At 39.7% G+C, this 25441-nt stretch overlaps 1 protein-coding gene across 2 annotated transcripts in view; it reads left to right on the top strand.

The window, feature by feature from the left end:
• Positions 1 to 25441, top strand: part of CGNL1 (cingulin like 1) — a 125775-nt gene that overhangs the window by 84959 nt on the left and 15375 nt on the right. For both annotated transcript variants that reach the window (XM_075006238.1, XM_075006237.1), the window contains exons 9-14: positions 427 to 633; positions 1107 to 1211; positions 13117 to 13269; positions 14031 to 14201; positions 18685 to 18846; positions 20050 to 20139. In XM_075006238.1, the coding sequence (XP_074862339.1) occupies positions 427 to 633; positions 1107 to 1211; positions 13117 to 13269; positions 14031 to 14201; positions 18685 to 18846; positions 20050 to 20139 (888 nt within the window). The remainder of the gene's footprint in view (positions 1 to 426; positions 634 to 1106; positions 1212 to 13116; positions 13270 to 14030; positions 14202 to 18684; positions 18847 to 20049; positions 20140 to 25441) is intronic.

The following is a 25441-nucleotide window of genomic DNA, read 5'->3' as shown; positions in this document are numbered from 1 at the left end:
ATTTAGTTGTGGAGGATGAGTTATTACCTTTCCAGATCTACGGGTCTGAATGCAATGGGGTCGTTCTAGATCAGAGGTGAACATGAGGCTGACTCAATGCAGAGGTTCTTAAAATTGAGTTTATGGTCCTAGAACAGGCAATTGTGCTTGTCTGAATCAAAATTTGCTGAAAAGCAAGAACAGGTTCAATGTGGATTTTCTGAGGGTACAGCTAGTTCACTTTTAACTCTAATATCACATTGATTTTGCTCCAAAGGGCTGAAAACAGTGTTGCTTTATCTATCCATATCAGAACAATTTTCCGTCTTTAAACTTGTCATCCAGGATGACATGGACTTGAGACCTGTTTTTAAAACTGTCGTTAGCAATGGAAGCTTTGTGCATCACTGTTACTCTTACTCTTTTTTTTTTTTTTTTTTTAAATAGAATGCTGCAGCTCTAGCTAGTGAAAGAAACACTGCAGAACAGAAACGAAGTAGTGCAGAAAATCAAGTGAAGGAGCTGACTGAGCATAATGAACAACTGAAGAGAACAATTAAAGAGCTAGAAGACAAAATTAAAGAACTCCTTCAACAGATTGATAGCATGAAAGGTGAAGAAGCTACAATGAGGGAAAGAGTAGATAGATATGAGGTAAGTTCCAGAACCAGACATGTATCTTGTGCAGCGTTCCTCCTGTTTGTTATTGGATGGGTATGTTGCACAGAGGTAAACATGAGTTGAAGGCAGGCAAAGTCATTGTGCAATGAATCCTATGCAAAACCAGTGTGCTTTAAGGAGAAAGCAGATTCGAGCCTTGCCTATAAGTATCAAGCAGAACCTTCAGCAAAAGCGGCGGTGTGAAAATAACACTGAAGAAGGGAAGATGAGCAGGTTGGTGTTGTGCCTGAGTGAGCATCAGAGGAAACGGGAGCTTTTAGGTAGGGAGTAGTGCAGTGTGGAGTCTTGGAGGTGTGAAACAAGAGTGTGATGTGGAAAGCAAGAGGAATCCAGTGAAGATGTTTAAGTGTTTGCAGGTTTATGCTTATGTTTGTGGATCTTCCATAGGCAGATTAGAGAGAAAACAGTATCAGCATTCCTGAATCTGTCAATCCTTTGTATTGTAGAAAGAAAAGCAACAGTTAGAAGATGTCCTGGCACACGCATTGAAGGAGGGACAGGAAGTGATGTTGATGAAGAAATCATTGGAAAGCCGGCTGGAAGATGTGCAAGTAGGTACAACAGCATAGACAAAATATGAACTGTCCTCATTTGTGCTCCTGAGTTGCCATGGCTTTATTCTGCTGTGGTGACTTGGTCTGGTCCTGTTTAAATTTCCCATTGTATTAAATTTCGCTCTCCTGGCTCTATTCATATCTTTGCTCTGGAGCATAGCTTCATCTAATCAAATTTGCTTTTCTTAAAAAATATCTTTAATTGAACCAAGTTGGAGGGAAATAAATCACCAGTGAAATGGCCCAGTTTTTTTTAAAACCTGCTTTGTACTTTAAAATTGCATGGCAGCGTTGGTGGTGTTTCAGCCAGGCTTTACATGTATGAAGATAAGAGGCTGTAGTCTGGTAGTCATTAAAAAAATATTGAGCTGGAAGCATTAAAGATCACTGGTGAGGGATAGCATGGCTGATGGCAGTTCTCCCTCCCATCCCAGATCTCAGTTACAGAGCTGAGAAGGAGAAGAAATGGAGAGAAGAATTAATATGGGGGAGAAATCCACAACTTGCTCTACTTGCATCAGGAAGACAGCAGGAGGGTCTCTGAATGAACGGTGGATATTAGAAAAGATTGATGGCCAGTGCCCATTTAGAAGGATAGGGATGTGCCTTGGGGTGACTGGCTCCTTTAAGAGAGAATGGGGTCCATTTCATGTGAACTATTAATTGCTGTCCAGTTGGGCTTAAATGAAGCCTAGGTTTTACAAAGGGGAGACAGCTTCAGGTAGTGATTGGTAGATACCTGCAGACACTATAGGGGGTTGCAAGGCTCCTGGAGGGACCGGCATCAGCAGTGGGGAAAGATACTGGTGGGGAAGGCCTGTGGAGGGGACCAAGTCCAGGCCAAGGGATGCTGGGAGAGCTGGAAGACAGACCATCACTCCATTTAGGACTGAAGCAGAGATCACTTTTAAGGAAAGGCAGACCCTCAAGGAGCAGGGGTGTGGCCAGTCTGAAACTGAGATGAAAACTGGAGGGTTGAATTCTGTTTTGAAAGACTTTGTGTGAGACTTAATAAATTGAACCTAACAAAGGAGATGATATGAATATCTGAATAGTGTGGATTTTTAGAAAAGTCTGTCTACATGAAGGGGAAACTGAGGCAGGGGTCAAAGCGATGCTTGGCCAGCAGATGGTCGTCTAGGGCAGGCACTTCCTTTATTAGGATATATCCTGGAGTAGTTAAAATGGGCAGAAACCCAGTATTTCCTCATTGCACACCATCTTTGGGTGTATTATGAAAGTACTGGTGTTTTGAAAACATTAAATTGAAAAATTCACTTTGGATTAAGTCTGGAAGGAAAGAAGAAAGAATTCTGTGTGATAAATTACAGCTAAAATATAAGGGTTTTTGGGTGGTGGTAGAAATGTTTCTTGAACAGAAAAAAAGTGCGCTGTATTTGAATTTCACTATTACCCTGTATGGTTTGCAACTCGCTCTTCTCCACTGTACTGCAAAGCGAATCTGACTACAGAACTCTAAGGCAAACTTTTTTGATGAGTCTGTTTCTCGTAGTTCAGTTTAATCTGAGTTGAATGGAAAACATAAAAGAAATAAAAATTGTGAAGACTAAATTTTTAGATTTGTTTTGATTTTAGGAATCTAAGTTATGAAGTACATGGGTAAGGAAATTTTGTTTTTAAAAGAATTAATTCTTAATCATGTTAGTAAATCATCTCCCTGCTTTCAGTTACAATTTCTCCTTTCACCACTTGCTTGGTTCCAAGTTGTTCAGCTGGTGCATTGTTAGGGCTGGTCTTGTGATGCCTGCCAGCTACGTCTAGGCCTGGTCTGTTAGGGCTGTTAGTAATGTAATAACCAATTTTTGTACATTTATAATGCCCCACAGTAAGAATGAGACTTTTGTCTATGCTTAACCCAGTCACAAGGCATTTCATTATCAGACCCCTGAATACTGTAGAAAATTATTTGTGATGTTAATTAAAATAAAAGCTTATTTCTCCTGGTATCTTTGATGGAGGGATTACATGGTCATTTGACAGGGTTTGGAATGGGAGCACCACTTGGAGCAGAAACATAAGAATGGTCATTGTCACTCAGACCAAAGATTCATTTAGCCCAGTATCTGTTTACCAACAGCAGCCATCAAGTGATCCACCCCTTGTTGCACCTTCCCTGCTTCTGACAAACAGGGGCTGGGCTCCCCATTCCTGCCCATCCTGGCTAACAGCCATCTGACTTGGGTGTCCAATCACACAGCACAAACAGGGAATTATGAAGAGTGAGTATGAGTTGTGGGTGGGGTTTCTGAGCAGTCTGGGGTGGGAAGTGTGTTCTGAAAGCCATTCAGCAAGTCATTTTCAAATTAGGGATGTAAAATCCCATGTAATTAGATAAGCTGTTAAGTGTTAGGTTTAACTAGTTAACTGGTTAAATTGGGGCAAGGTGGCGGGGGAGGCTTCTCTGCTGTGGATGGGATTCTGGCTGCACTGGAGCAGCACCTGTCCACAGCGGCCCATTCCAGGAGCACTGTGGGCAGTGTGCTCCAGCCCAGTTGGAGCAGTCTCTGTCCCCAGCAGTATTGCAGGTGGGGGTGTTCCAGCTGCCACCTCCCAGGGCTGACAATGGGAGCTATTCTGGCTGCAGTAGAGCACATCCCCCGCCCCACAAGACTGCTCCACGGGGCTGGACTAACCCGTTGCCTGTGCCCCTTATCATAACAGATGAGCCTGGTCAGTTTAGGGTGAGGCTAACCAGTTAACTGGTTTTAAATGTTAACATCCCTGTTTCAAATAATTAGCAAGGCAAACGGCAGATAATTAGTAAACACAAAGATGTGCTATATTTGTTGAACTCACATTTTGCTGTGAACTGCTTTCTTAGCTCTAGTTTGGAATCATTTTTAAAACATGCCAGTTAATCCTGATCTCAGGGAAGAGAAGTAAAGGTGAGTGTTTCATCTCACTGGTTGTGATCGTTCAGTGTCCATACAACACCACCACTCCAACAGAACTATGCTTAATATTTTTTGAATACAGCAATAGCCGGCGTGCTTTGGTGTGTCGTTGTGAGCAGGGCTTTAATTTACATTCTTTTGTATATCACTTGAGCTGCAGCCTGCTTCTAAAGAGAAAATGTTAACCATGAGAATCGAGTACTAGACTAAGCTTTTTGGGATAGGGACAATCTCTTTTTCTGTGTGTGTTCAGTGCCTGGAACAGTGGGGTCCCAATTCCCGATTTTGTGTTTTCACAATACAAATAACTAGTAATGGTGTAACGTAACAAGAGCCAAGACAAATCTGCTGAATAAAGCTGTAACCATTTCAGCTTCTTCCCAGATTCCTCCTCAAAATGGCTAAAGCTGCAAAACACTTCAAAGTGGTTATTGTGGGTAGTTGGAATAAATAGCTTCATTCAAAGTGGACTCCAGTAGCTAGAATGATGTGAGCTTATTGCAGTTTTCAGCCCCAAAAGCTCAGACAAACAGTTTTTGTATGTGTACTGACCTCTGTAGTATGACTCTTGTTTTTGAACCACCTTTCTGTATTCCAGCATTTCAGAAACCACACACATGCTGAAATTTCCCTAGGGTCTTACACAGTCCCTGAGAACAGGAACTTCTAGGAGTTTCCTGAGCTATCACAAAGCAAGCTGCTTACTCTTTCCATTACCTACCTTCATCACAGAATTCCAAGGATATTTAAAAAAAAAAAAAACAACCAACCAACCAAACAAAAAACAATGATAATTGTTCTAAATAATTTGCCAGCACTTCAAAACGCAGCACCATGTACACAATACTTCAGGCAAACACCTGATCCTGCTCAAGTCAATGGAAGTTCTGCCAGTGACTTCAAAGGGATCAGACTTCAGCCCTTTGGCCATGGATGGAAAAATATGTAAAGCTCTTGTCATCAATGTGTTGATAACTCAGATCACTCCTCTAGTGTTAGCCTAGCTTGATTGGGAGCAGCTACACTATGAAATATTGAGCTACACAGTGATTGTGTTAGCAGCTGATGAGTTATTGACTCAATCTGTAGCCTATTCCCCAGGAGGCCCAGCCAGTTCAAGATATAAGCACGTCACACTTAAATTTGTGTGTGTGGATGGGACTCAAGTTTGGGGTAATAGCTCATAATGAAATCTGAGAAACTGCAGTGCTGACAAGCCTCTCGATACACTGCAGAGCATTTCTAATGTTCAGATGGTGAAGTCTAATAAAGCACGCATGCTAGACTGAGCTATTTACTCATTTGGATGTTCAAAGGTAAAATCGAATTTGTTATATTCAACCATATTTTTCATACTTTGAGGTAAGATGGACAATGAAAATGTGGAAAATCAATTGTTCCATTTACTAGACCAGGGTCTGTAACCTGTGGCTTGAGAGCTCCATACAGCTCTTTAAGGACTTCATTGCAGCTTCCAAAGCTGTAATAGCATGGTTTAAAAAAAAAAATCCTAATTATTTTCAGTAGATGGTGAATGTGTAAAACCCCAAAAATGAACACCTCATATCTAAATATCAAATTATATGCAATCTCAAAACATTGGCTGAATCCCCCTTTAATATGTGCAGTGCATTGTGGCATATGGTTTTGATCATGTTGCTAATAGTCTTGATTTTGAAAACAAAAAGGAAACTTGCAGCATTCCTGCTGTGAAGGGCAACATGCATGTTAAGAAAGAAAACTGAAATTAAACACGAAATAAAATTGGCATAATTAAAGTGGGGTTGGAATGGCTTCAAGAAAGAGGAAAATCGAAGATGAAAACAGCAATTTTCAAACTGAAGGGACCAAATCCTTCACATTTATATGAAGTTCAGCTTGGATCCCTTTATGTCTCATTTGCACTGAGAAATTTGCCAACAACAAAAAATATAACCTCAAGAGAATATGTAAAAAGTTTGTGAACGTCCTGCAGTAAACATGTATAACGTTACAAATCATTAGTAACAGAGAGATAGCCATGCTAGTCTATGTACTATCAAAACAAAAAAGCAGTTCAGTACCGCTTTAAAGACTAACACCTAATAAATTATTTTGTTAGTCTTAAAAGTGCTACTGGACTGCTTTTTTGTTTTGATTACAGATCACTGTGTGCGTGCCTAAAATAGGGGTTACAAAACATACGGTTGGACATTATTAAGGACATCTCATATTTACATGTACTGTGGCTCTTCAATTATTGATTTTTTTTACTGAATTAGAAAAAAATGGCTCTTCTTGCTATTTTGATTGCTGACCCTTGTCCTAGACTAATATTACTAGGGTTAGTCTCCCAAATACATTCTTAGATTCAAAATGTTTAAATATTGTTTCACTGTTTTTCCTCACTGTCCCCTACTCTGGAAAAGGAATTAGTGATTTGTACTACGTAAGGACGATGATCAGGTTCTTTAGAAATGGAATATGAAACCTGTTTTCCTATGAACAGTAGTGGAAATACTGGAAATAAGAAACCATATGGAAATAGTGGAAATGTGTAGTATAAAAAAGCGTCGGCATCGTGGTGTCTCAGACTTATTAGCAGTGCACACTTCCAAAGAAGTATCTAATTTTTCTAGCTTTGAGTTTGTTCACATCTTCTTTTAAACTAGAAATATGTTACTGGCCAGTAAATAGGAGGATATTCTAATACCACATCTAAAATCCTATCCTTCCGAGTCTTTTTTCCTCCCCTCCCCCACTTTGGTTTTCACACTGCCAATCTAAGTGATGCTGTGGCATTGCGAGTGGTTGAATGAATTCAGTTGTAATGTTGACATCTGAGAAAAGTGTCTTTTAAATGCACTCTGAGGATGAAATATATAGAACTGAGAAGAAAACTAACAATTGAAGAAACAATAAAATGCCTTCAGCCTATGTTAACTTCTTTGGAAAAAATGTAAGCTGCTGCCGTTTGTGTGGCAGCAGTGGCCATGCATGTTAGTTGCTCATTTACATCAGTGGCTTATTAGTCTTGCTCAGACATAATGTATGTGTATGCATACATTATAGGACTGTAAAAATGCATGTGGTATAGTGTTTCAACAGCTCAAATATTCAGTTCTGCTAGAACAATGATCTAATAAATATGTCATGGGATGGGAGTCATAAGATATAGGTTGTGTTCATGACTCTGACACATTTACCAGTTGAATTTGACAGGCCATGTAACCTCTCTCTCTGCGTCAATTTCTCCATCTATGAAATAGGAATAATCCTGACCCAGCTCATGTAGTTAACTTACTAACATTGGTAAAGAGTGATGAGATCCTTAGATGGGAAGTGCTAAGAAATGCAATGCAGTAACTAGTGCTGGTCAGAAAAAGTCTGAAACAACATTTTTCCCATTGGCAGTTCCCAGGTCAGCAAAATCAAAAGTTTTTATGGTTTATTGTGATAGAACCCTGCCTATTTCCTGACAGCTTGCTTTCCTGGCTTCTCAGCAGCAATTCATTTGGGATGCTTCATAGTCAGAGGCCTCTGGGCTTCCAGTGTCCACAGATACAGGGCAGCCAGTCAGACAGCCTGTCCTGGACCCAAGACCACATTCTCTGTTGCAGAGATCTTATAATTTTGGGGGTTTTGTTCTGAATGAGAGTGAAACCAAAGTTCAGCACACTGACATGCTCAGTGATGCAGAATTACTTTTCTCAGTGCTACTAGTAGTAGTAATAGTTCTTCTCTTGCATTCAAAATATATGTATGTGTTTGAAATTGTGTTCTTGATTTGACGTTTGATCTTTTAAACGTATTGCAGATGTGTTGGCTTTTGGAAGCGTGCTGTAAAATCATCTTTTGTGGGCATAGTTAGTGAATCCAGTAGTGGTTTTCAGTCTGCAGCATTACTGGTGTGCTGTGAGAACTGGCCAAGTGTGCCATGAAATTTCAATTCCCCCCTGCGGTGACTCTTTGCAGAGCTGCTGAGAAGGGAAATGCAGATCCCACAGGAGTCCGTTGATCCTGGGGTGGGGTGGGGGGGGGCAGCTGAAATGCTGTTTCCTGGCCCAAAAGGTCTGGTAGGAAGAGGAGCCTGCTCTCTTGACCCACCCTGGGAGTAATCAAACATTTCAGCAGTTACTCAATTACTCAGCATCCCATTTGATCCTTGTTTAGCTTGTTGTGTGCACTGCTATGTTGCAGTCCGCTCAAGTAAAACTGTAACCATAGTAAATGTAAGTAAATGTGACTTTTATGAGCAATCGATTCAGCTGAAAAAAGTGGGAGTGCAGTGGAATTGTTTGTCTCGTTGAAGGTGTCATGGGGTTGAAAAGGCTGTGAAGCACTGGAATATCGCATGGCACTTGCACATGTTTTCCTACTGGTTGTCACAAAAACTATCTGCTGAAGTATTACTACCAAAGCTGTTAAACGTGGGCACACATTGTAGGTCATGTAATCTCTATAAGTGGGGGGAACTGCATTTTGCATCAAACTTTGTAAGGCAGGCTTTCTCCCTAAGAGCTAGTTTGTACCAGTTATCCACAGCCCTGCAAGGGGTCTAAGGGACAAGGTGTGTGTAGGAGGAGGCAGCTGGCTGCATGCCCCCAGAATGGGTGGGATCTTGGTCAGGAGGCTGGGGCCCAGTGTAGTCAGCCTTTAGCACTGCCCAGAGCACAGCACAGCCCCTTCCCACCAGTGCTGTGCATAGCGATGTTGTCAGCTACTGCCTGCAGTGGCTGGGAGCTCCGGGCCCCTTTGAAATGCTGGGTCACTATGCATTTGCCTCCCTCTGTCAGCAGGCCTGCTCAGAGTTAGAACCCTTTATTGGGTACAGCTTTAGTTTACTGTTCACCTTTTCTTGGACAGATGGATGGAAGAGAATTGCTATGGTGTTGCCTGATTCTTCCTTGATCCCCCAGAGTTATCTGGCCCTAAGATAAATAGAGAGAATACCAGAGTGGTGGTTTATGCTTTGGTAGCTACAGACCAAGAAAACCAATTCCTAGCAGGACTCCAAGGTAGGGCAATAAATGTGCCTTTTAGAGATAGGGATTTGGAGTATATGAGATAAGAGTAATCCTGAGAGATCAGTAGTTCTTCCTGTTTATTGAACTGTGGACTGAATGGTCTGGAGAGGCATTCCTGAGGTAACTATTCCAGTTTGTTGTTAGCTGAGCCGAAACTGGAAATTTCATCCTCTGGGAAATTCCAGTATTTTGCCATTTGTTTCCATCATGAATTTGGATACAGCATTGAAACGGCAAAATATTGCACAGAACTAAAAGTTATTTTTAAAAAATGGAAATTTAGCAACACTTTGTTTTAAAACTTTTGATTGGAAGGAAGTATTTTGAAATTCCCAAATGGAAATGTTTCATTTCAGTTTGTTGAAGTGAATTTAAAATACTTAATTGTTAATCTGCATGTACCACGGTGTCTCAGTACCACGTGGCAGTTGTAGTTTGGGTCCTTTTAGCCCCCTTTCTGTCCTATAGCTGATGCTCCATGGTTGGACTATGTCTCACAGGATGTACTTGCAGTCATGTGATTCATGTGACTCAATTAGAAGAGGACACTGATGCATCAGAGAAGATGTAATCTTACAAAAGTGCCCAGCTCACAGGAAAGAATAAGGACATGAAGTACCCAAATTGTTATTTCCATGAGGCATTGTGGCACTACATGGAAATACAGTATTTGTCTGCTTTCGCAAAGGAAAACAGAAACATTTTGCACCCTAACACCCACTCTGCGTACACCTAGGTTGATGAAGTAATTTTCCTGTCGCTTCAGCTACACTCTCTTTTCTGAAAGAGACGGATTTACTACAGCAACATAAAAACCCATTCTGTTGCTATAGCAACTGTCTACACCACAGTGTGACACTGGTGTAGCTGCCATATTGTTTTGTATAATGTGTGTAGTATGACTGTATCCTCAGTCATGAACAGCAAAAGGGAACATGAGCAAAAAAAGAGAAGAGAGATAGGTATAGGGAATTGCACTCACTGGAGGATATTAAGAGTATGGCCCAATACAATAAGTGTGAGAGGGGCTGTATTTGCAATTACCATTTTTCTAGATGGCCACATAGGTAAACACCAGGCAAAAGTTTGTATGACTCAATAGCCGATCCTACTGTGTTGTAATCCAATAGTGTGACATGGTGCCCTCTGGCCCTAAGATCCTGTAAGCGATAAAATCTCTTCACATGTAAATTAATGTACATTGGTGAAAAGAATTTCAGATATAGTTGGTGATTGATAAGTGTCAGAATATCTGATTTCTGCTGATATCTCTGAAGTTGAGAAAATAACCAGATTTGCTACGATGTTGTGTCCCACACACTTCAGTGTATTGCGAGCACAGAACAGCTTCCATTGGCATCCTGTCTGACAGAGTAGAGTTCATTGATCTGTGTCTGTGGGATTTGTTTCTCAAGCATATGTAAACAGATTGTAAAATAAAATGGTTTGTGAAAGAATGAAGGGGGGGCAGGATGTGTGTGTGAGATTTGTATGGCCTGTTGAAAGATTGCACATTCGCAGGAACCCAGCGATTCCTCAGCTTTTAGCACTTCTGTGCTAAAATAAACCTTTCTAGGATTCTTTACATTCTAGACTGGGCTGTGGTGAACAGCATTTAATAGCTCCTAGGTGACTCTGCATTATCACTGTGCATTGTTTAGGCATCTGCCTGTAACTCCAACATACACATTAGAAATTTCTGTGTTCATGTGCGATAAACACCAGCAAATAGAATTGTAAGAGATGCCAAGAAGCTCACAGGAGAGAGCATTTTTTAAAGCACTTGACACACTTTTCTTGTCCAATATGCAAAAGTAATTAGAGTTTCAATTATAAATGGCTCACAAATGTTTTAAAATATATTTTCAAACACAATAGAGCAAATTACATAAATGCTAGATACAATATTGTTGTCAAATAATACTGTTGTCAAGTAAAAACTTGTATATTGCAGGAAAAACCTATCTGTTTTGCAGATATTTAATATCTAAGCCTATTAGAGCACATTTCATCCATGGAGCTCAAAGTGTGACAAAAGGATGTCCATATCATTAGTGCATGTAGGTCCCTTTTTTCGTCAGACGTGGTAACTGAAGCACACAAAGGTGAAGTGCATACCTATATTTATTCTGAAGGCCATGGTCTTTTGAGCATAGATTTTTATGAAGTGACTCTTAAAATTTAAATTGCGTTTCACTATTTATGCTGTTTGCTTCATATATATGTTTCTTCTAGTTTGGGCAATTTGAAAGAGATTCGTTAGTTTCACTTTTGTGTATCATCTGTTTTTAGTGGGTTTCAGTTTTTAATGCATGCATTAGCACTTGCTGCAATATTTGTGCTGCACATGCTTATGGGATTAGTCACTAACCAGTGTCATGTTCTCACTAAATTTGGTTTTAGATTGTTGTTGTTTGTTTTAGTTTAATGGAAACATTTCAGTGAAACCAGTTTGGTGAAAGCCATCCCTATTTAAACCTGATTGCAAACTTTTAGATAAGCCAAATGACCTAACACTAAAATACCAGAGAAGGTTATTAACAGTGAGTCACAATGATTAAAAGTGAGAGTGCCTCTGAAGAAGTGGTTAAATGTGTTGAAATGTGAATGGAATGACCGAGGAAGGTTTTTTTAGGAAAGCTGGTTCCTTCCCTGGGGCACTAATACTGCCAAAGCTGCCTTGGTCCCCTCTCATGGTACTATTCTAAAGGGTGAGAATAACAACAAATTGAAACCCACCAAGACTCAGACAATAGCAAAAGCCACAAGAAGGCCTGTGTCACCTTATAAACTAACAGATTTTTTGGAGCATAAGTTTTCGTGGGCAAAGACCGCATCTTTGATACATCTGACTAAATGGGTCTTTACCCACAAAAGCTTATGCTCCAAAAAATCTGTTAGTCTATAAGGAGCCACAGGACTTCTCGGTGTTTTTGGAGAGTCAGACTAACATAGCTACCCCTCTGATGCTTGGGACAATAGCAAGGCTTCCCTCGCCTTTATTACTGTCTTTAGACATCAGTCTGAAGCAACTTAAAATCAATCCCTTCAGTTTATATAGACATCCAGTAAAAATGGATGCATTGTCTCACTGATTATTTTGTGCCCAATATGTTTTTTTTACTTGAGATACAATGTACAGATAAAGATATTAAATAAGTAATTCTGAGGGAAGTGATGAATTTCTTGTACATCTTTATTGGTCTTTATACATATGTGGGGTTCTGGAGCTCCTAGCCCACAATGTGACTATACAGTAGAGCTCTGCATCTCATCCAAGTGTGATCCTTAATGCATGAAGGATTGAACAGTAACATAAAATGCTTTAATAAACGGGCTGTTTAACCTGGCCAGCTATTCATGTGAGGGACCCTTAACCATTTCTGTTTTTACAGCACGTAAGTATGTCTACTCCTGATTAGGGCTTTTTGGGTGCTATGGAAAAATAATTTAAAACATTAATAACTAAATAGCTCTTCCACTTTTTTCTGGAAGAGTACATTGGTTTATTAAATCCGTTCAAACACATTTCTTGAATGCTGTGGAAATGGCAGAGCAAATCAAGGTGAAAGAGTGACTGTTGGACAAAATAAACAAGAATAAGAAGTGGCACAGGAAACTTAATATATTGAATTATGTGGCAGGAAGTAAAATTTACCAGGCACTGTGCAACGTCAGCTGACTCTGAACATTTCATTAAATAAAGACGACAAGACAGCGAGCCATAGGTCCTCAGAACTGTGCAGCATTTCAGGAACTTGTAGACATAACTAAATATTACATGTCTATACAATGTTCTATTTGTGATAGACTGTAAAAGCTTGAAGCGGCAACTTTCTTTTTTGATTTTGTGTTACAGCATATTATTATGATGGTATTGCTGCTCAGAAGAATGCGTTAATATATTACATCAAATTCCCTTGACTTCTCAGAAAGTTATGGCTGTCTGGTTTCACAGTATAACTTTTCCATCCAATGCAGAAAAAATGCAATCATCTTATTCAAGAAGAGCAACAGTTAACTGAACAGTTAAAAGATGAAACTAATCAGAAGGAACAATTAAAGAGGATAAAGAATGAAATGGAAAATGAGCGATGGCAGCTAGACAAGACTATTGAGAAGTTACACAAGGAGGTAAGGTTGCAGTGAAAAGAGCTACAGGAGATTAAATATCTAATGGGAAAAAGCAAGTACGCTGCCAAATTACAAAGAAAAGAGCTTAAAAGAAGTGTAAATGAAAGTGAAATGTGAACTTTGCTGTTAATGTATTTGACTTGGTGACTATCCCTAAAAGCCTTCTGGGCTGGAACAGTAGCTGGAATGTGCAATGTGAAAATGCCACATTAAAACACTCCTGTTTTGTTAAAATAAGATGCCATATTTGAGCTCTCTTCTATTATGTACAACAGACTATAGTCAGTCCTTGCTTAGCACAACCTTCAGCTGGCCTGCAGGGATTTGCAGCTGATTTCTGTAGTTGCTGTTGCGTTGTTTTATTAGTTTTGCCATCTATGGGTGAGTATATGGCTTTGTTTTGGTGCGTTAAAAGTATTTAGTGGTAGCTTCGTAGAATAAATCCTGCTTTGTACAGATTTAAACACAGACCACCTGCAAATGCTTCTGGCACAAATAGGATAGTCTGGGAAAAAGTATCATCACATATTTTAGAAACACAATTTTAAATTTGCATATTTTCAAACTGGTGCATAGAAATTCAACAGGGCAAATATGTCAACTTGAAAATGTTCTCCACAGAGAATTTTGGTCCTCATGTAACATTGAAGAGACTGAAGTTGGGAAGAAAAATATTCTTGTGTAGTACTAAAGAAGACAGATTCTTTTCTAGCACTGCTTTACTCCTGAGGAATTTTGTGTGTGTGTGTGTTTGTTGTCAGATGGCTGAAATTGTAGAAGTGTCCCGGTCATCCACTCTGGAGCTTCAGAACCAGCTGGATGAATACAAGGAGAAAAACCGAAGGGAACTTGCAGAAATGCAGAGACAATTAAAAGATAAAAATCTTGAGATAGAAAAATCACGACTGACAACCATGAAAATGCAGGATGAGGTACTGGCTCATAAGTTGAATTGCATATTTAACCTTTGACCTGAAATCATCCTCAGTCAATTTTCAGGACAAAGAATCTGATCTCATGCTCCTGTACACTTCGTCAGGTGAGCTGGATCTCAGTCACCAAGCTTTTGTGTTTGATTCTCCAGGATGATCATTAGGATGGTGCTTCTGCTAGGGCCTGGGATTGCTGGGTACAATAGATAAATGAAAAGTGTGTATGATGAATTTATCAGAATGATATGGTGAAGTCTCCATTCGAATTCTTTTGCTCTGTTAATGTACGTTGCTGAAGGGAGAGATCAGAATGTTGAAATAGCCTTGAATCAGAAAGAGACTTCTTTATACTACAGTACAACTACACTGTCTAGTTTTAGCTTTTTACATACATTGTCATGGATTACCTGCTTTCTTTGTCTGAGATAACTTTCATATTTAAATGGCAAAGCTATTTGTGCAGCCCAGAATCCTCAGTCTTGAAGACTCTGCCTTTTTAGCATGTAAATTCTACCCTAAAATCAGTCCGGCCTTTCTAAAGTTTTAAATACATTTGTTCAGTGTATTGGAAAGCTTGGAGAGTGAACAGTCCATGGATGTCCTCAGTGTAATATATATTTCAATAATTTGCATTTCCAGGCCAGAACTTTCAATTGTTTCTCTTTTTCTTTGACAAACTAGAGTGTAAGTTAACAGGAAAAAAAAATGTTGCATAAAAAGGTTAAAGGACTGTTGCTGTACATTCTCATCCCTTCCTTCCTTTCATACTATTTCCACGCAGCTTGGTTTATGTTACAGACTGAAGAGTCACAATAAAATTTGGATGACAGTGAATAGGAGAGTGAGAGCATCAGTGTAAATTCGGATAAACTCTTCAAATCAATCAATGTCCATACTGAAAGATACGGTGTTATTTGCATGTTGGTTTTAACTCTTATGGAAATCATTTTGAAAAAGCCAACTGCTATAGCTGCAAGAAATCCATACATTTTTTTGTTAAAAAACTTTAGCCTTCCAAACAAAAACCTCAGCCCTATATAATTTTTTTAAAACTGCATCATGGTGGACTTTGATTGTAGAGTTCTGTCCTATATTTCTATAGGTGAGTGTGTAAATTGTTAGGGCATGAAATGTTTTGTTGTATAGCTAGCTACACAGGATAAAGCGTAACCCTAAAATTAGGAGAGACTGTCCTCTCAAAAGATATCTCCATAAAACAGGTTTTATATTAAAAAAACAAACTTCAGACTAATCAAATGTGTTTTCTCTCTCTCTTGCACAAACATGCTAGTTTTCTTTTCTGTTGAGTCAGAGATAGAAATAACCCTTCATGATAACTATTTCCTTTCAGTGAAATAGGTGTATGGGCTATCTAGTACCTTGTAGACAAGAATTCGTAATTCATCCTCTCATCAGAAAGGCTGATGACTAAGCATTGATATCCATTCTCCTCTTGTTCATTTAGCAGTCCTCTATATCAGTTTTGAAGCATTGGGGTAGGGCTGTATAGGAATTCATCCTTACTGTTGCCTGTGCTGTAGGTGAAGACCTACAAGACACTGGATTCTAGAAATGTCAATCAAACATCTTTCACAAATAAAAAAATAATTGGAAACGCTGTCATATTCCAGTGAGATCCTGGCCAGCCAGAGGTTTTGTCACTTCCTGCCTGTGAATGTCTCACAGGCTACATTTGAACAAGAGGGTTTTTCCAGCAAAAATGGGCTTTTGTTGGAAAAACCCGCAGATCATCTACACGCAAAATGTGCTTTGTTGGAGTTTGTCGACAAAACCCAGCATATTGCCGGCCATGTCATACCTATCCCCGTTCATGTATCACACTGCTCTTGACAGTTTTCTGTCAACTTAATAACGATGTGGAAGCTTTGGGGCCCTTTTGTTGACAGGCAGGGTTTCCAGTTCATCAGGCAAACCTGTTTGCAGAGCTTTCAGTCGGCCGTTCTGTCGAGAGAAGCCCAGGCAGTCTGACTGCTCTCTGTCGACAGAGCAGCTTGATCTTTCGATCCGCTTTTATGTGTAGACACAGTCTGTGGACAGAAGTTTTGCTGGGAAATCCGTTCCAACAGTCACTTCTGCCGACACAAGCTTCTTGTGTAGACATAGCCACAATGTTCTGGTGTTGTAGCTCCCAATCTGGGCTGCTCCAGTGTGTAGGCAACAGCCTGCGTGTCTGTGTGTAGTTGTAGCCCTAGTCCAGCAGCTCTGATTGCAGCAGCCTGTTGGCAACACACCAGTCATGTGGGCTTCCACCACCTTTGGCTGTTACTTAAATGGATATCTCATCACACTCCCAGTCCTGAATTTTCCTGAAATACCCATGTTCTGTAGTGTCCTGGACAGTTCAGATATTAATATTCATTTCTCCTGTGTATAGTCAATATTCAACAGCTTGTTATTTTAATTGGAGTTACGAAACAGTTCAGTTTAAACACAGTGCTGGACTGGTATACAAACCTCCCACAATTTATTAACAATACAAGATAGGATTTTAAGTGAATTCATGCATAAGAGATTCATTGAGAAATGGTTACAAGCAAATGAAAGTGAAAACATGCATCTGGAAGTCCAAAACTTCTGGTTGAAGGCTTTGTTGAAGACAGCCTTTCTCACCACAGTCGTCCAACATGATGGTGACTGACCCTTTCCTCTGTCAGAATCGCTCCCGGAGGCCCAAAGTTTGACTCCTTTCTCATTTATTTTAGACGAAAGAGAGAGAATTTAGGATTCTCCCCTCTTTCTTTTATAGTTCAATGAACCTGTGAAGTGGATTCTTTCAGTGGTTAACCTTCAAAGGAAAGTTTATTCAAGCAATAAAGAAGGCCACATGTGAAGGTGTCTCCATACTCTCTCTCTCTCTGTCTCTCCTCCTAGGTGTGTACTGAAATCCAAATTGTTCTGTTTCCTGTCATCTCCTCCTCTGCTTTCTTGAGGACACTATATGTAAATTGAGGTGAACTCAAATTCCGTTATTTAGGATAAGCCTTTATTTAGGATAACAACTTGTGCCTTGTCAGGGTTTTCTGGTTTTGAACATGTTCTACTAATATCACGTGGGAATTTCATAACTTTACTTCTGTTGGTGCTGTGTTCATTTCACCAGGATAATATTGACCAGTGAACCATAAGTTTCAATATGATATCTCACAATGCATATTTTATATGAAGATTATTACAGTAGTGTGAATACAGAGGCACTTAGTGTCACACACTCACACAGCGCATACTGTCCAGTTGGTATTCAGGTAAGTCTTAGCCACACAGTATAATGTATGGCCTGTAATTATTCAGCCAACTCTCACTTGGTCTTTCCAGGAGGAAAATATTATTGTAAATCATCTATAAAAACCTGGTAATGCTCTATCGTTTGGCTGGGTACTTCTTGTATAAGTAATATGAGCAGGTCCACCAATGGGAGGGCAAAGGGGGCAACTGCTCAGCGCTCCTGACCACTGCCACTGATACCGTGACAGCTGTGGTGACTGGAGCCCTGGGATCTTTAAATTGCTGCTAGAGTCCCAAATGTCACGCTCTAGCCAGCAAAGAAGGGCTGGTAGAGGGAAGCTACCCTCCAGTCCTGTCCTGTCCACCCGAGGCTCAGCCCCTTCCAGGAGCATGAAGCTCCACCCCATTCCCATACAAGCCTTAATGTATTCCCCTAATGGGGAGCTAAAAATGAAACCTAGAGCATGTCATCCAAGGTTCTGTACTTAAAAGCATATAGCACCTAACAAATTAATCAGAGACCTTCCCTGCAGAACAAAAGCCAGTAGCCTCATTGATCACTGTACCTTTTAATGGGACTGTGGAAGCTAGATTGAGAATGCCTTGAAACACAAAATATGGGCAGAAGAGAAAATACTCATGTTCCTTCGCCGCCTCATGAGATGGATCTCCTATTATTTATGTACAGAGTTATTTAATATGTACAATAGCGATTATACTATAAATGTAATATTGCCATCAAAATGCCTTAGGGTCAGGGACAGAGGTTTAAGAAGCATCAACTAACTATAGTGATGTTATGAAAAGCAAACAAGCCTGAAGGAAAGAGCTACATAAGAGGTTATCATCCATAAAGCTGTTGGACAATTGGCCAATTATACATGGCTAAGAAAAGAGAATTTTAAGTTTAAAAAAAAAAAATCCCTATGAAACATGTAAGCTGACAGGTTTCAACATATCTGAGAACTCTGATCCAGAGTTATTTACTTGGTGCCATCTTGTGGATTATGTATAAATAGCTTTATTAAGCACGTAGTTTTACCTATATACTATCAAAACAAAGTGCTACTGTACTGCTTTTTTGTTATGATAGTTCTACCTATTTCCTCTCATCCTAATTAATAAGAACTTGTTTTTTAAAGTCTTAGCAGAACTGTAGCCAATTTACTGACATTACTGTTACAAAGAAGTATCAGTAAATTGTCAATAAATTGTGCCACCTGCCTTCTTTTTGTTTCAGATGCGTCTTATGGAAGAGGATTTACGGGATCACCAGAGAGCGCATGATGAGGCAATTACAAAAACTCAACTGCTGGAACAGACTGTGAAAGGCTTGGAATATGAACTAGAAGCAAAAAATCACTTGAAAGGTGATCGGGCAAGACAAATGAAACTCATGGAGGTAAAAGATGCTTTTTGATCAGGTGCCCTGTGGATGTGTGGTGCTTATGTGTAATATGTTTTTTGCTAGAGATGGTTGGAAATACTTAATTTTTTTTTTTACTGTGGCTGTGCCTTGGAAGCTACAAGGTAATTTGATCTCATCTGATGGAAAAATCAGAGTTAGGATAGTGGGTAATGCGAGAACTCTTCTGGCATCTTCCAATGGTGAGCATTTTGAGAATCTAACAGAGTGTATTATGTTCTCAATGGTAGTAACTTTAAGAGCTCTTCTAATACTTTACTTTGTTTTTCTCATGTGACAAATGGAAGCTCTTGCCTGTTACCTCTGCAACAAAACAAAACAGCAGAAGAGTACAGACTAACACAGCTACCTCTCTGTTACTATGACCTCTGTAGTTATTCTTGAATTCATCAGTCATGAAAATCAAAACGTTTTAACTTCTAGGCACTTAACACCCGATCCTCTCCCAACTAAATCAGTAGGAGACTTCACATTAACTTTAGTAGGCATTGAATTAGTTCCTCATCTTGCTTTCATAAATGGCCTCTTTTCTATAGATGTGAACAAATTAATTTTAATATGTAAGTTTAATGAAAATTTCTGTTGTAGCACTTCTGGAGTATTTCTAGAAATGTTGTTAAATTGCTTAAAATTATATACCTTCAATTTCTTATGCTCATAGAATTAGTGCAAGCGTTCCTGATCAATGAATATTTAATAACAGTTTATTGGAAACTGAATAAATTATAAAAAAAACATTTTTGCATAATTCATTTTGTAATAAGCTTGTGAAGTTCCTTCCCAACAGACTTTCTCAAAGACAATTTTCTCTGTTTATTCAGTTTGTTACTGCAGTGAAAAGGAAAATCAGGTTCAGACTGAAAGCAAGCTTTTGAACTGTGCTGAAGAAAGCTGTGCTCTGAAGTTTTGTTTCGTTTTTTTAAATAATGGAGTTAATAACAAACAGGTTATTAAACTCTTGTAGACTTTTGTAGTACAATACAGATACTTCTTCCTGGGTTCTCTGCAAATTGTCACAGAAGATGAACTTTTCAAACCTTTGTCTGCTATGTAACATGTATACACACATGGTGTATATCTTCAAACAAAGTGAGACCTGGCAGTCTTAAAGAAAAATTCTCAATCACAGTGTAACAGAGATGAACTAATCCATTGAACTACTTTTGCTTTTGCATTTAGGACAAGATATCCCAGTTGGAACTGGAGCTTGATGAAGAAAGAAATAATTCAGATTTGTTGTCTGAGAGGATCAGTAGGTGCAGAGAACAGGTATTTGACTAGTGAACAAAGTTTATTTTGCCCAGCCGTAGTGTAGTGGTGATTAAGAAGAGATTTAGAAAGAACATCAATACATTAAATATCAGTCTTCAAGCTAGATGCTCGTTATACCGCATGCCAGCTAGACCGTAATTGTGTTCAACAACAATAGAGCTTTCAGTTCAAGAATCTTAATTCCTTATGAACATTAATGAGTTTAGTTTTACAACACACCTGAGAGAAGTAACACTATTTCCCATTTTACACACTGGAAGACTGCAACAGTAAGAATTCGAGTTCCATAGTTCGTCTATGAAGTGTGTATTAGGCCCATCAAAAGAGCCTTGCTACTGGCCGGCTGGCTGACCTTGGTCAAGTCTTTTCAACACTCTGTGCTTCAGTTTCTTTATTATTGTCCCCATTTTACACATTCTGCTCTCTGTTACAAAGCACTTAAAAGCTAGTGGGCATTACTATTATTACTCTTAGTACCTCACTAAGTGAGGAGTTTCCTTGAAATCAAGGAGACTACTTGCAGAGTCACATACAACTTGGTGCATAAAATATTGTTTTAATTTCTAAAGAAAAGACTTGTTGAGATTGGAGTAGCCTAAATTTCAGTGGGAAACACAAGCAGTGAAAACCCTCCTCCTTTCCTTGCCTTTTCAGTGAAATGGTATTTCCCACTGAGAGGGCTGAAGTGCCTTAAAAGGAGTTAAGCCACCTATTGCTTTTATACATCCTTGAAACCCTGCTGCATCCTGTTAGTAGTTTGTTGGGCTCAAGACCTATATTTGATTTCAGTAATGTCTTTTTACCATTATTTCACTGAGATTGGACAGCACTGGTGGGCAGCCCACAGCCTGCACACGCCCTCGCTGTCCTGTTCCCCCATGCCTCTTACACAGCAGATCCCTGCACTTCCTACTATTCCTTCTGCTGACTCATGCTCCATCTCCACCTTTCCTCTGTCTGCCCAGAGCTCATTTGTAGCTGTTCAAGCTTGGGGAGAGAAGGAAAGGAGCAGGGATGGAGTGCGAATCAGCGGATTCATGGCATTCTCAAAGTGCTGGGAGGCAGGAAGGGAGAAGAATAACAAGTGCAGGGCCGCCGTGTGCAAGAGGTGGGAGGGAAGGGAAGGCAAGGCAGAGAGCGGGTGCCTGGGTCCCAAGGGTAACCCCAGTGGGCCACAGCTGCAGGTTGCACACTCCTGGGTTTCAATCGTGCAGCCCACTGAGATGGAGGGTCACTCATGCAGCTCCTTACCAGTCTTGGTTGCCCATCACTGTCATACAGGCTCAGAATCCGTGTGTGTGAGATGTTCTCATTATCTGCAGTGATTCCAAATGTAAAGGGTCCATTATAATTTGAAGTTGTGACATTGTTTAATTAGGCAGCTCTGAGTGCATGTGCTGTAAGTCTGTTCTGAAACAAGCTTAGCCAAAGCTGTACTAGTGGGTACGTCAGTAATTTAATGTAGTAGCTAAATGGAAACCTAAAATACAGATGGGTAACAAGAATGTCACATAAAAGGCAAAAGGCTTTGTGCTGAGATCCACAGTTTCTCATTTCACGCATGAGTTAAAAGGGTTGTTTTGTTTTGAGTTTATGCTATGGTGACTAAATTGTCAAATTACAGAAGAGTATTTCAGGGTCTGCTAAACATCTATAAAGATGTGAGAAAAGATAATGGATTAGTTTTGGTAATGTGTGTTTGGTCTGTAAATGTCTTTTTATGATGTTACATTAATGTATTGATAATGGAGACAAATTCTCCTGAGTATTGTAAAAATGCATTGAAATGACTGGTCACCTTTTATATCAAGTTAAGCATTTAAATTAAAATTGTCAGGTTTGGCAGGTGAAAAATTTCACTTGCAATTAAAATGTATCCCCCTTTTTATTTCAGTACTGTCTGCATCTGAGAAAGGGCTTCAAAAGGCACTGGTTATTCCCTTTCTCCCCTCCCCTGCTTCAAGTCTCGATTGCAACAGAGTGAAAGCTCAAGCTTCTTAGCTAGGTCTAGCTGTCACGTCATAGCTATGTGTGATGCAAGTAGGACACATTGTCCTGCTACTCTGCTGTGAACACTGGACTACTTGGGAATTCTCTTCTTTAGTGATAATCTGCCTGCTTGTACATGAATATGACAATATGCTTGTGTGCGGTGCGTTAAGTAACCCACATACCAGTAGGCAGATTTCCTGGTTGCTAAATCTCGGCTGTGTGTGGAGCTCACTTGGCACAATTCTTGTTGGTTTCAGCAGAGAGATCAGTGACATGAATGGTCCTGGGTGCTGAGCTATTAGCTTCCTCAGGGTGACCCCCTGGGGTAATTGTGTTCCTAAAAGTTCTGTACATATTATTTTAATATTCTGCAGGAAGTGTGTTTTGACAAATAGGTTCCTTATTGATATATTAATACAGAAGTCTGAGGAATAACTAATTTAAACTGCAATAGGGAAATGAAATTCTTGCACCCCTCACAAACAATGCGAAGGCTTGGGGGAGTCAGGGGTAACAGAGGAGCTGAGGGGAAGGAAGTAATTGCTGAGAAGGATCCTGGAAGTGAACCTGAAGGGTTATTTAGGTGTGGATGGGAGAAGTATGAAACAGTTTCTTTGCAAGGGAGTTGTTAGGGAGCTGGGGAGCCTCCACCATGCAGACCCAGACACCTAGTCCTTCCCGTTCAGGCCAATACATCTCCTGTACCTGTGTGTGTCCTTGACCTCCCCACCCCCTGTTCCCATGTGTCCCTGAACCCCCAGCCAAGCTCTCTCCTCTAATGATAAGCAGTTCTGTAGTACCTTAAAGACTAACACGTTTTTTAGCTTTTCATGAGCTTTTCTGGGTAAGATCCACTTCCTCAGAAGACTTTCTCTTTCTTCTGTCCGCTTGTGGCCCTGCATCCTCACTCCCATTCAGTCCCTGGCTCAGTGCTGTCACCCCACCTGATATTGTGCCCCTGCCCCAGTGTTCTCCCCTCACTAGCCCTTCTGACCTCATGCCTATGTGTTTTCCCCAGCAGCCCCATTTGTGCATCCTCCCCATATCATCTGCCTCCATACCAATCTCTGTCCACAATAAATTTACCTACCTGATAGGCTTACAGAGTTTTGTTTGAGAGTCAGAATGTTGTATCCTGTTCCTCCTTCCTTTATCTGCCTATTATCTTCTGGGCTGTAAACTCTTACAAGTAGAAGGCTGTCTTTTATTATGTGTTTTTATAGTATTGTTGCCTGCCTCTAGCTGAGTCTCTTTTGGTGCTCCACAATGCAACTAAGGATGTGTGAAAATGTTTTCTTTAGTTATAAGGACTTAATACCAGACCTCAGTAAAAATTTGATTTGAAGTAATTTCAGATTATGGGTTGAAGAAGTTTATCTTTCTTGAATTGATTCATCCCTGTAATCTCAATTTCAACTATGAATCCTATTTGTAAGAGAAATTACCCATGCAAAAATGTGTGTGGTTACCATAAATAACTGCAAGTAATGGTTGAGCTCAAAGTAATGGATCACAGCAAAGTAGAAATCTTATCTTGATTGGTCCTTTGCATAGACTAGTACTACTGGTATCAGTTTCTCAAAAGCAAAAATGTTTGTTCATTCATTTGTAGAACAAAAGATAAGCCTGCACCCAAACTTCACTTCTAAAGAGCTCCACACCTTGGGGAACTTTGCATTCACACTTTACTTCCATGGCTGGAACTAACTAAAAGCAGATAGCTGAACAGTTTGGAGTATTGGGGAAGACAGGATCAAGATATAAATGTTATCCTGCAGCCCACCTTACAGTTTGAGCTATGATAAATCACTACCAACAGTGTTAAAAGGGAGGACTTTAACAAACACAAGAGGGCGGAGTGAGCCTGTTTTGCTGCCTTTTGAAGTCAAAGGTACTGGGCCCAAAGGATTTTAGTATACAGTATTTTTGTCTGCAAGGATAGAAAATTATCTGGACTACTTGTTTTGCTAATGTAATGGAAACATATTTGACACAGTTTCAGCAATCTTTGTGCAAAAAAAAAAATCAAACATGAAACTGTTGACCTCAAAGTTGTTCCCAGAAACTGTGAGAGAGACAGTTCAGTTTCTATGGCAATTACAGGGTAAAGCTGGGAGGATAAAGTTGCATTGGTAGTGTCCTTCACTTCCTTTTGGTAGAATAGTCCCAATGGGTTGCTTTACACCTGCTCCTTAGTGGGCACCAGGTGTGCAAAGCTAGCAAATGAAAATGTGGAAATGAAGGTTTCTTTTCAATGATGGATGAAATTTGTTGTTAGCTTTCTTAGTTAGCTATTTTTGTTGTTGTCGAGTCAGCTGCTTGACAATTGTACATGTACAGCAGGTTGGTATACATTTTTTCCTCCCTTCCTTGCTCAAGATATGTAGGTTCTGTACCCAGTGGGAGATGGTAAACAATGATGATAGCCTCAAAAAGTTTATTAGAAATCAAATTACTTTTCACTAACACCAACTCTGCAGCTGCTTCTAATCCTAAAGTTGACACTAATTGCTGTTATGTCTAATACAGCTTTGTAGAATGTGATATTATTGCTTCTTACAATGCTTTGTTTTTTTCATTCTCTAAATCCAGCTGTAATAACTGTTACCTTAAACTGCACAGTTAGTTTATTCTTTTATATATGTTAAAAAGCACTGCATATTATAGATCTTTGGTACATTTTAGTTGTTGTGCAGTCTTTTAGAGCACATTTTTCAGGGCACCATTTTTTCTTTGCAGTTAGTTTTGTGTATTTACTGATAAGGGAGATATCCGGGAGGTGGTCTCCAACATGATTTCCATCCTGTTGTGCCTCCTTTTGGTCTTTTGCATGTGATTCCTTCCTAATCAGACTGTATTCTTCTTTCCCTTTTTTGTGACACTACTACTATGAAACATCCATCAACATCAGAAATTATTTTGGCAATATAATAATCATCCTCTAAATACTTCCCTAATTTAAGACTTAGCGATGGTTGTGTATGTTTGTCACAGCCTCTGTGTGCAGTAAGAGCACGGTAGTCCTACATTGTGGCCCATTAAGCAAGTTCTAACATCTGACAAAACCCTTTCTCTAGTTAGCGGTTGTGTTCTTAATTAGTCACTCATTTTACTTCAGATCCTGCTTTATTTTCCTGTTCCTATTTGTATCACTGAAGCAACTACAGCATAATGGATAATTTCTTCATGACCCTGACCACAAGGCTTTTTCTGAGATACTAACAAGTAGACAGATGTAAAAATAGGTGATGGAACTAGGCATGCTGGGAGTTCACCTGCCTTGTAGTGACTTCCATCATATACTGGT

Source organism: Carettochelys insculpta, chromosome 12 (assembly GCF_033958435.1).
Source record: "Carettochelys insculpta isolate YL-2023 chromosome 12, ASM3395843v1, whole genome shotgun sequence".
In the NCBI taxonomy this organism is placed as follows: domain Eukaryota; kingdom Metazoa; phylum Chordata; order Testudines; family Carettochelyidae; genus Carettochelys; species Carettochelys insculpta.
Note: the sequence above shows the minus strand (reverse complement) of the source record. Positions and strands in the feature narration are given on the sequence as shown.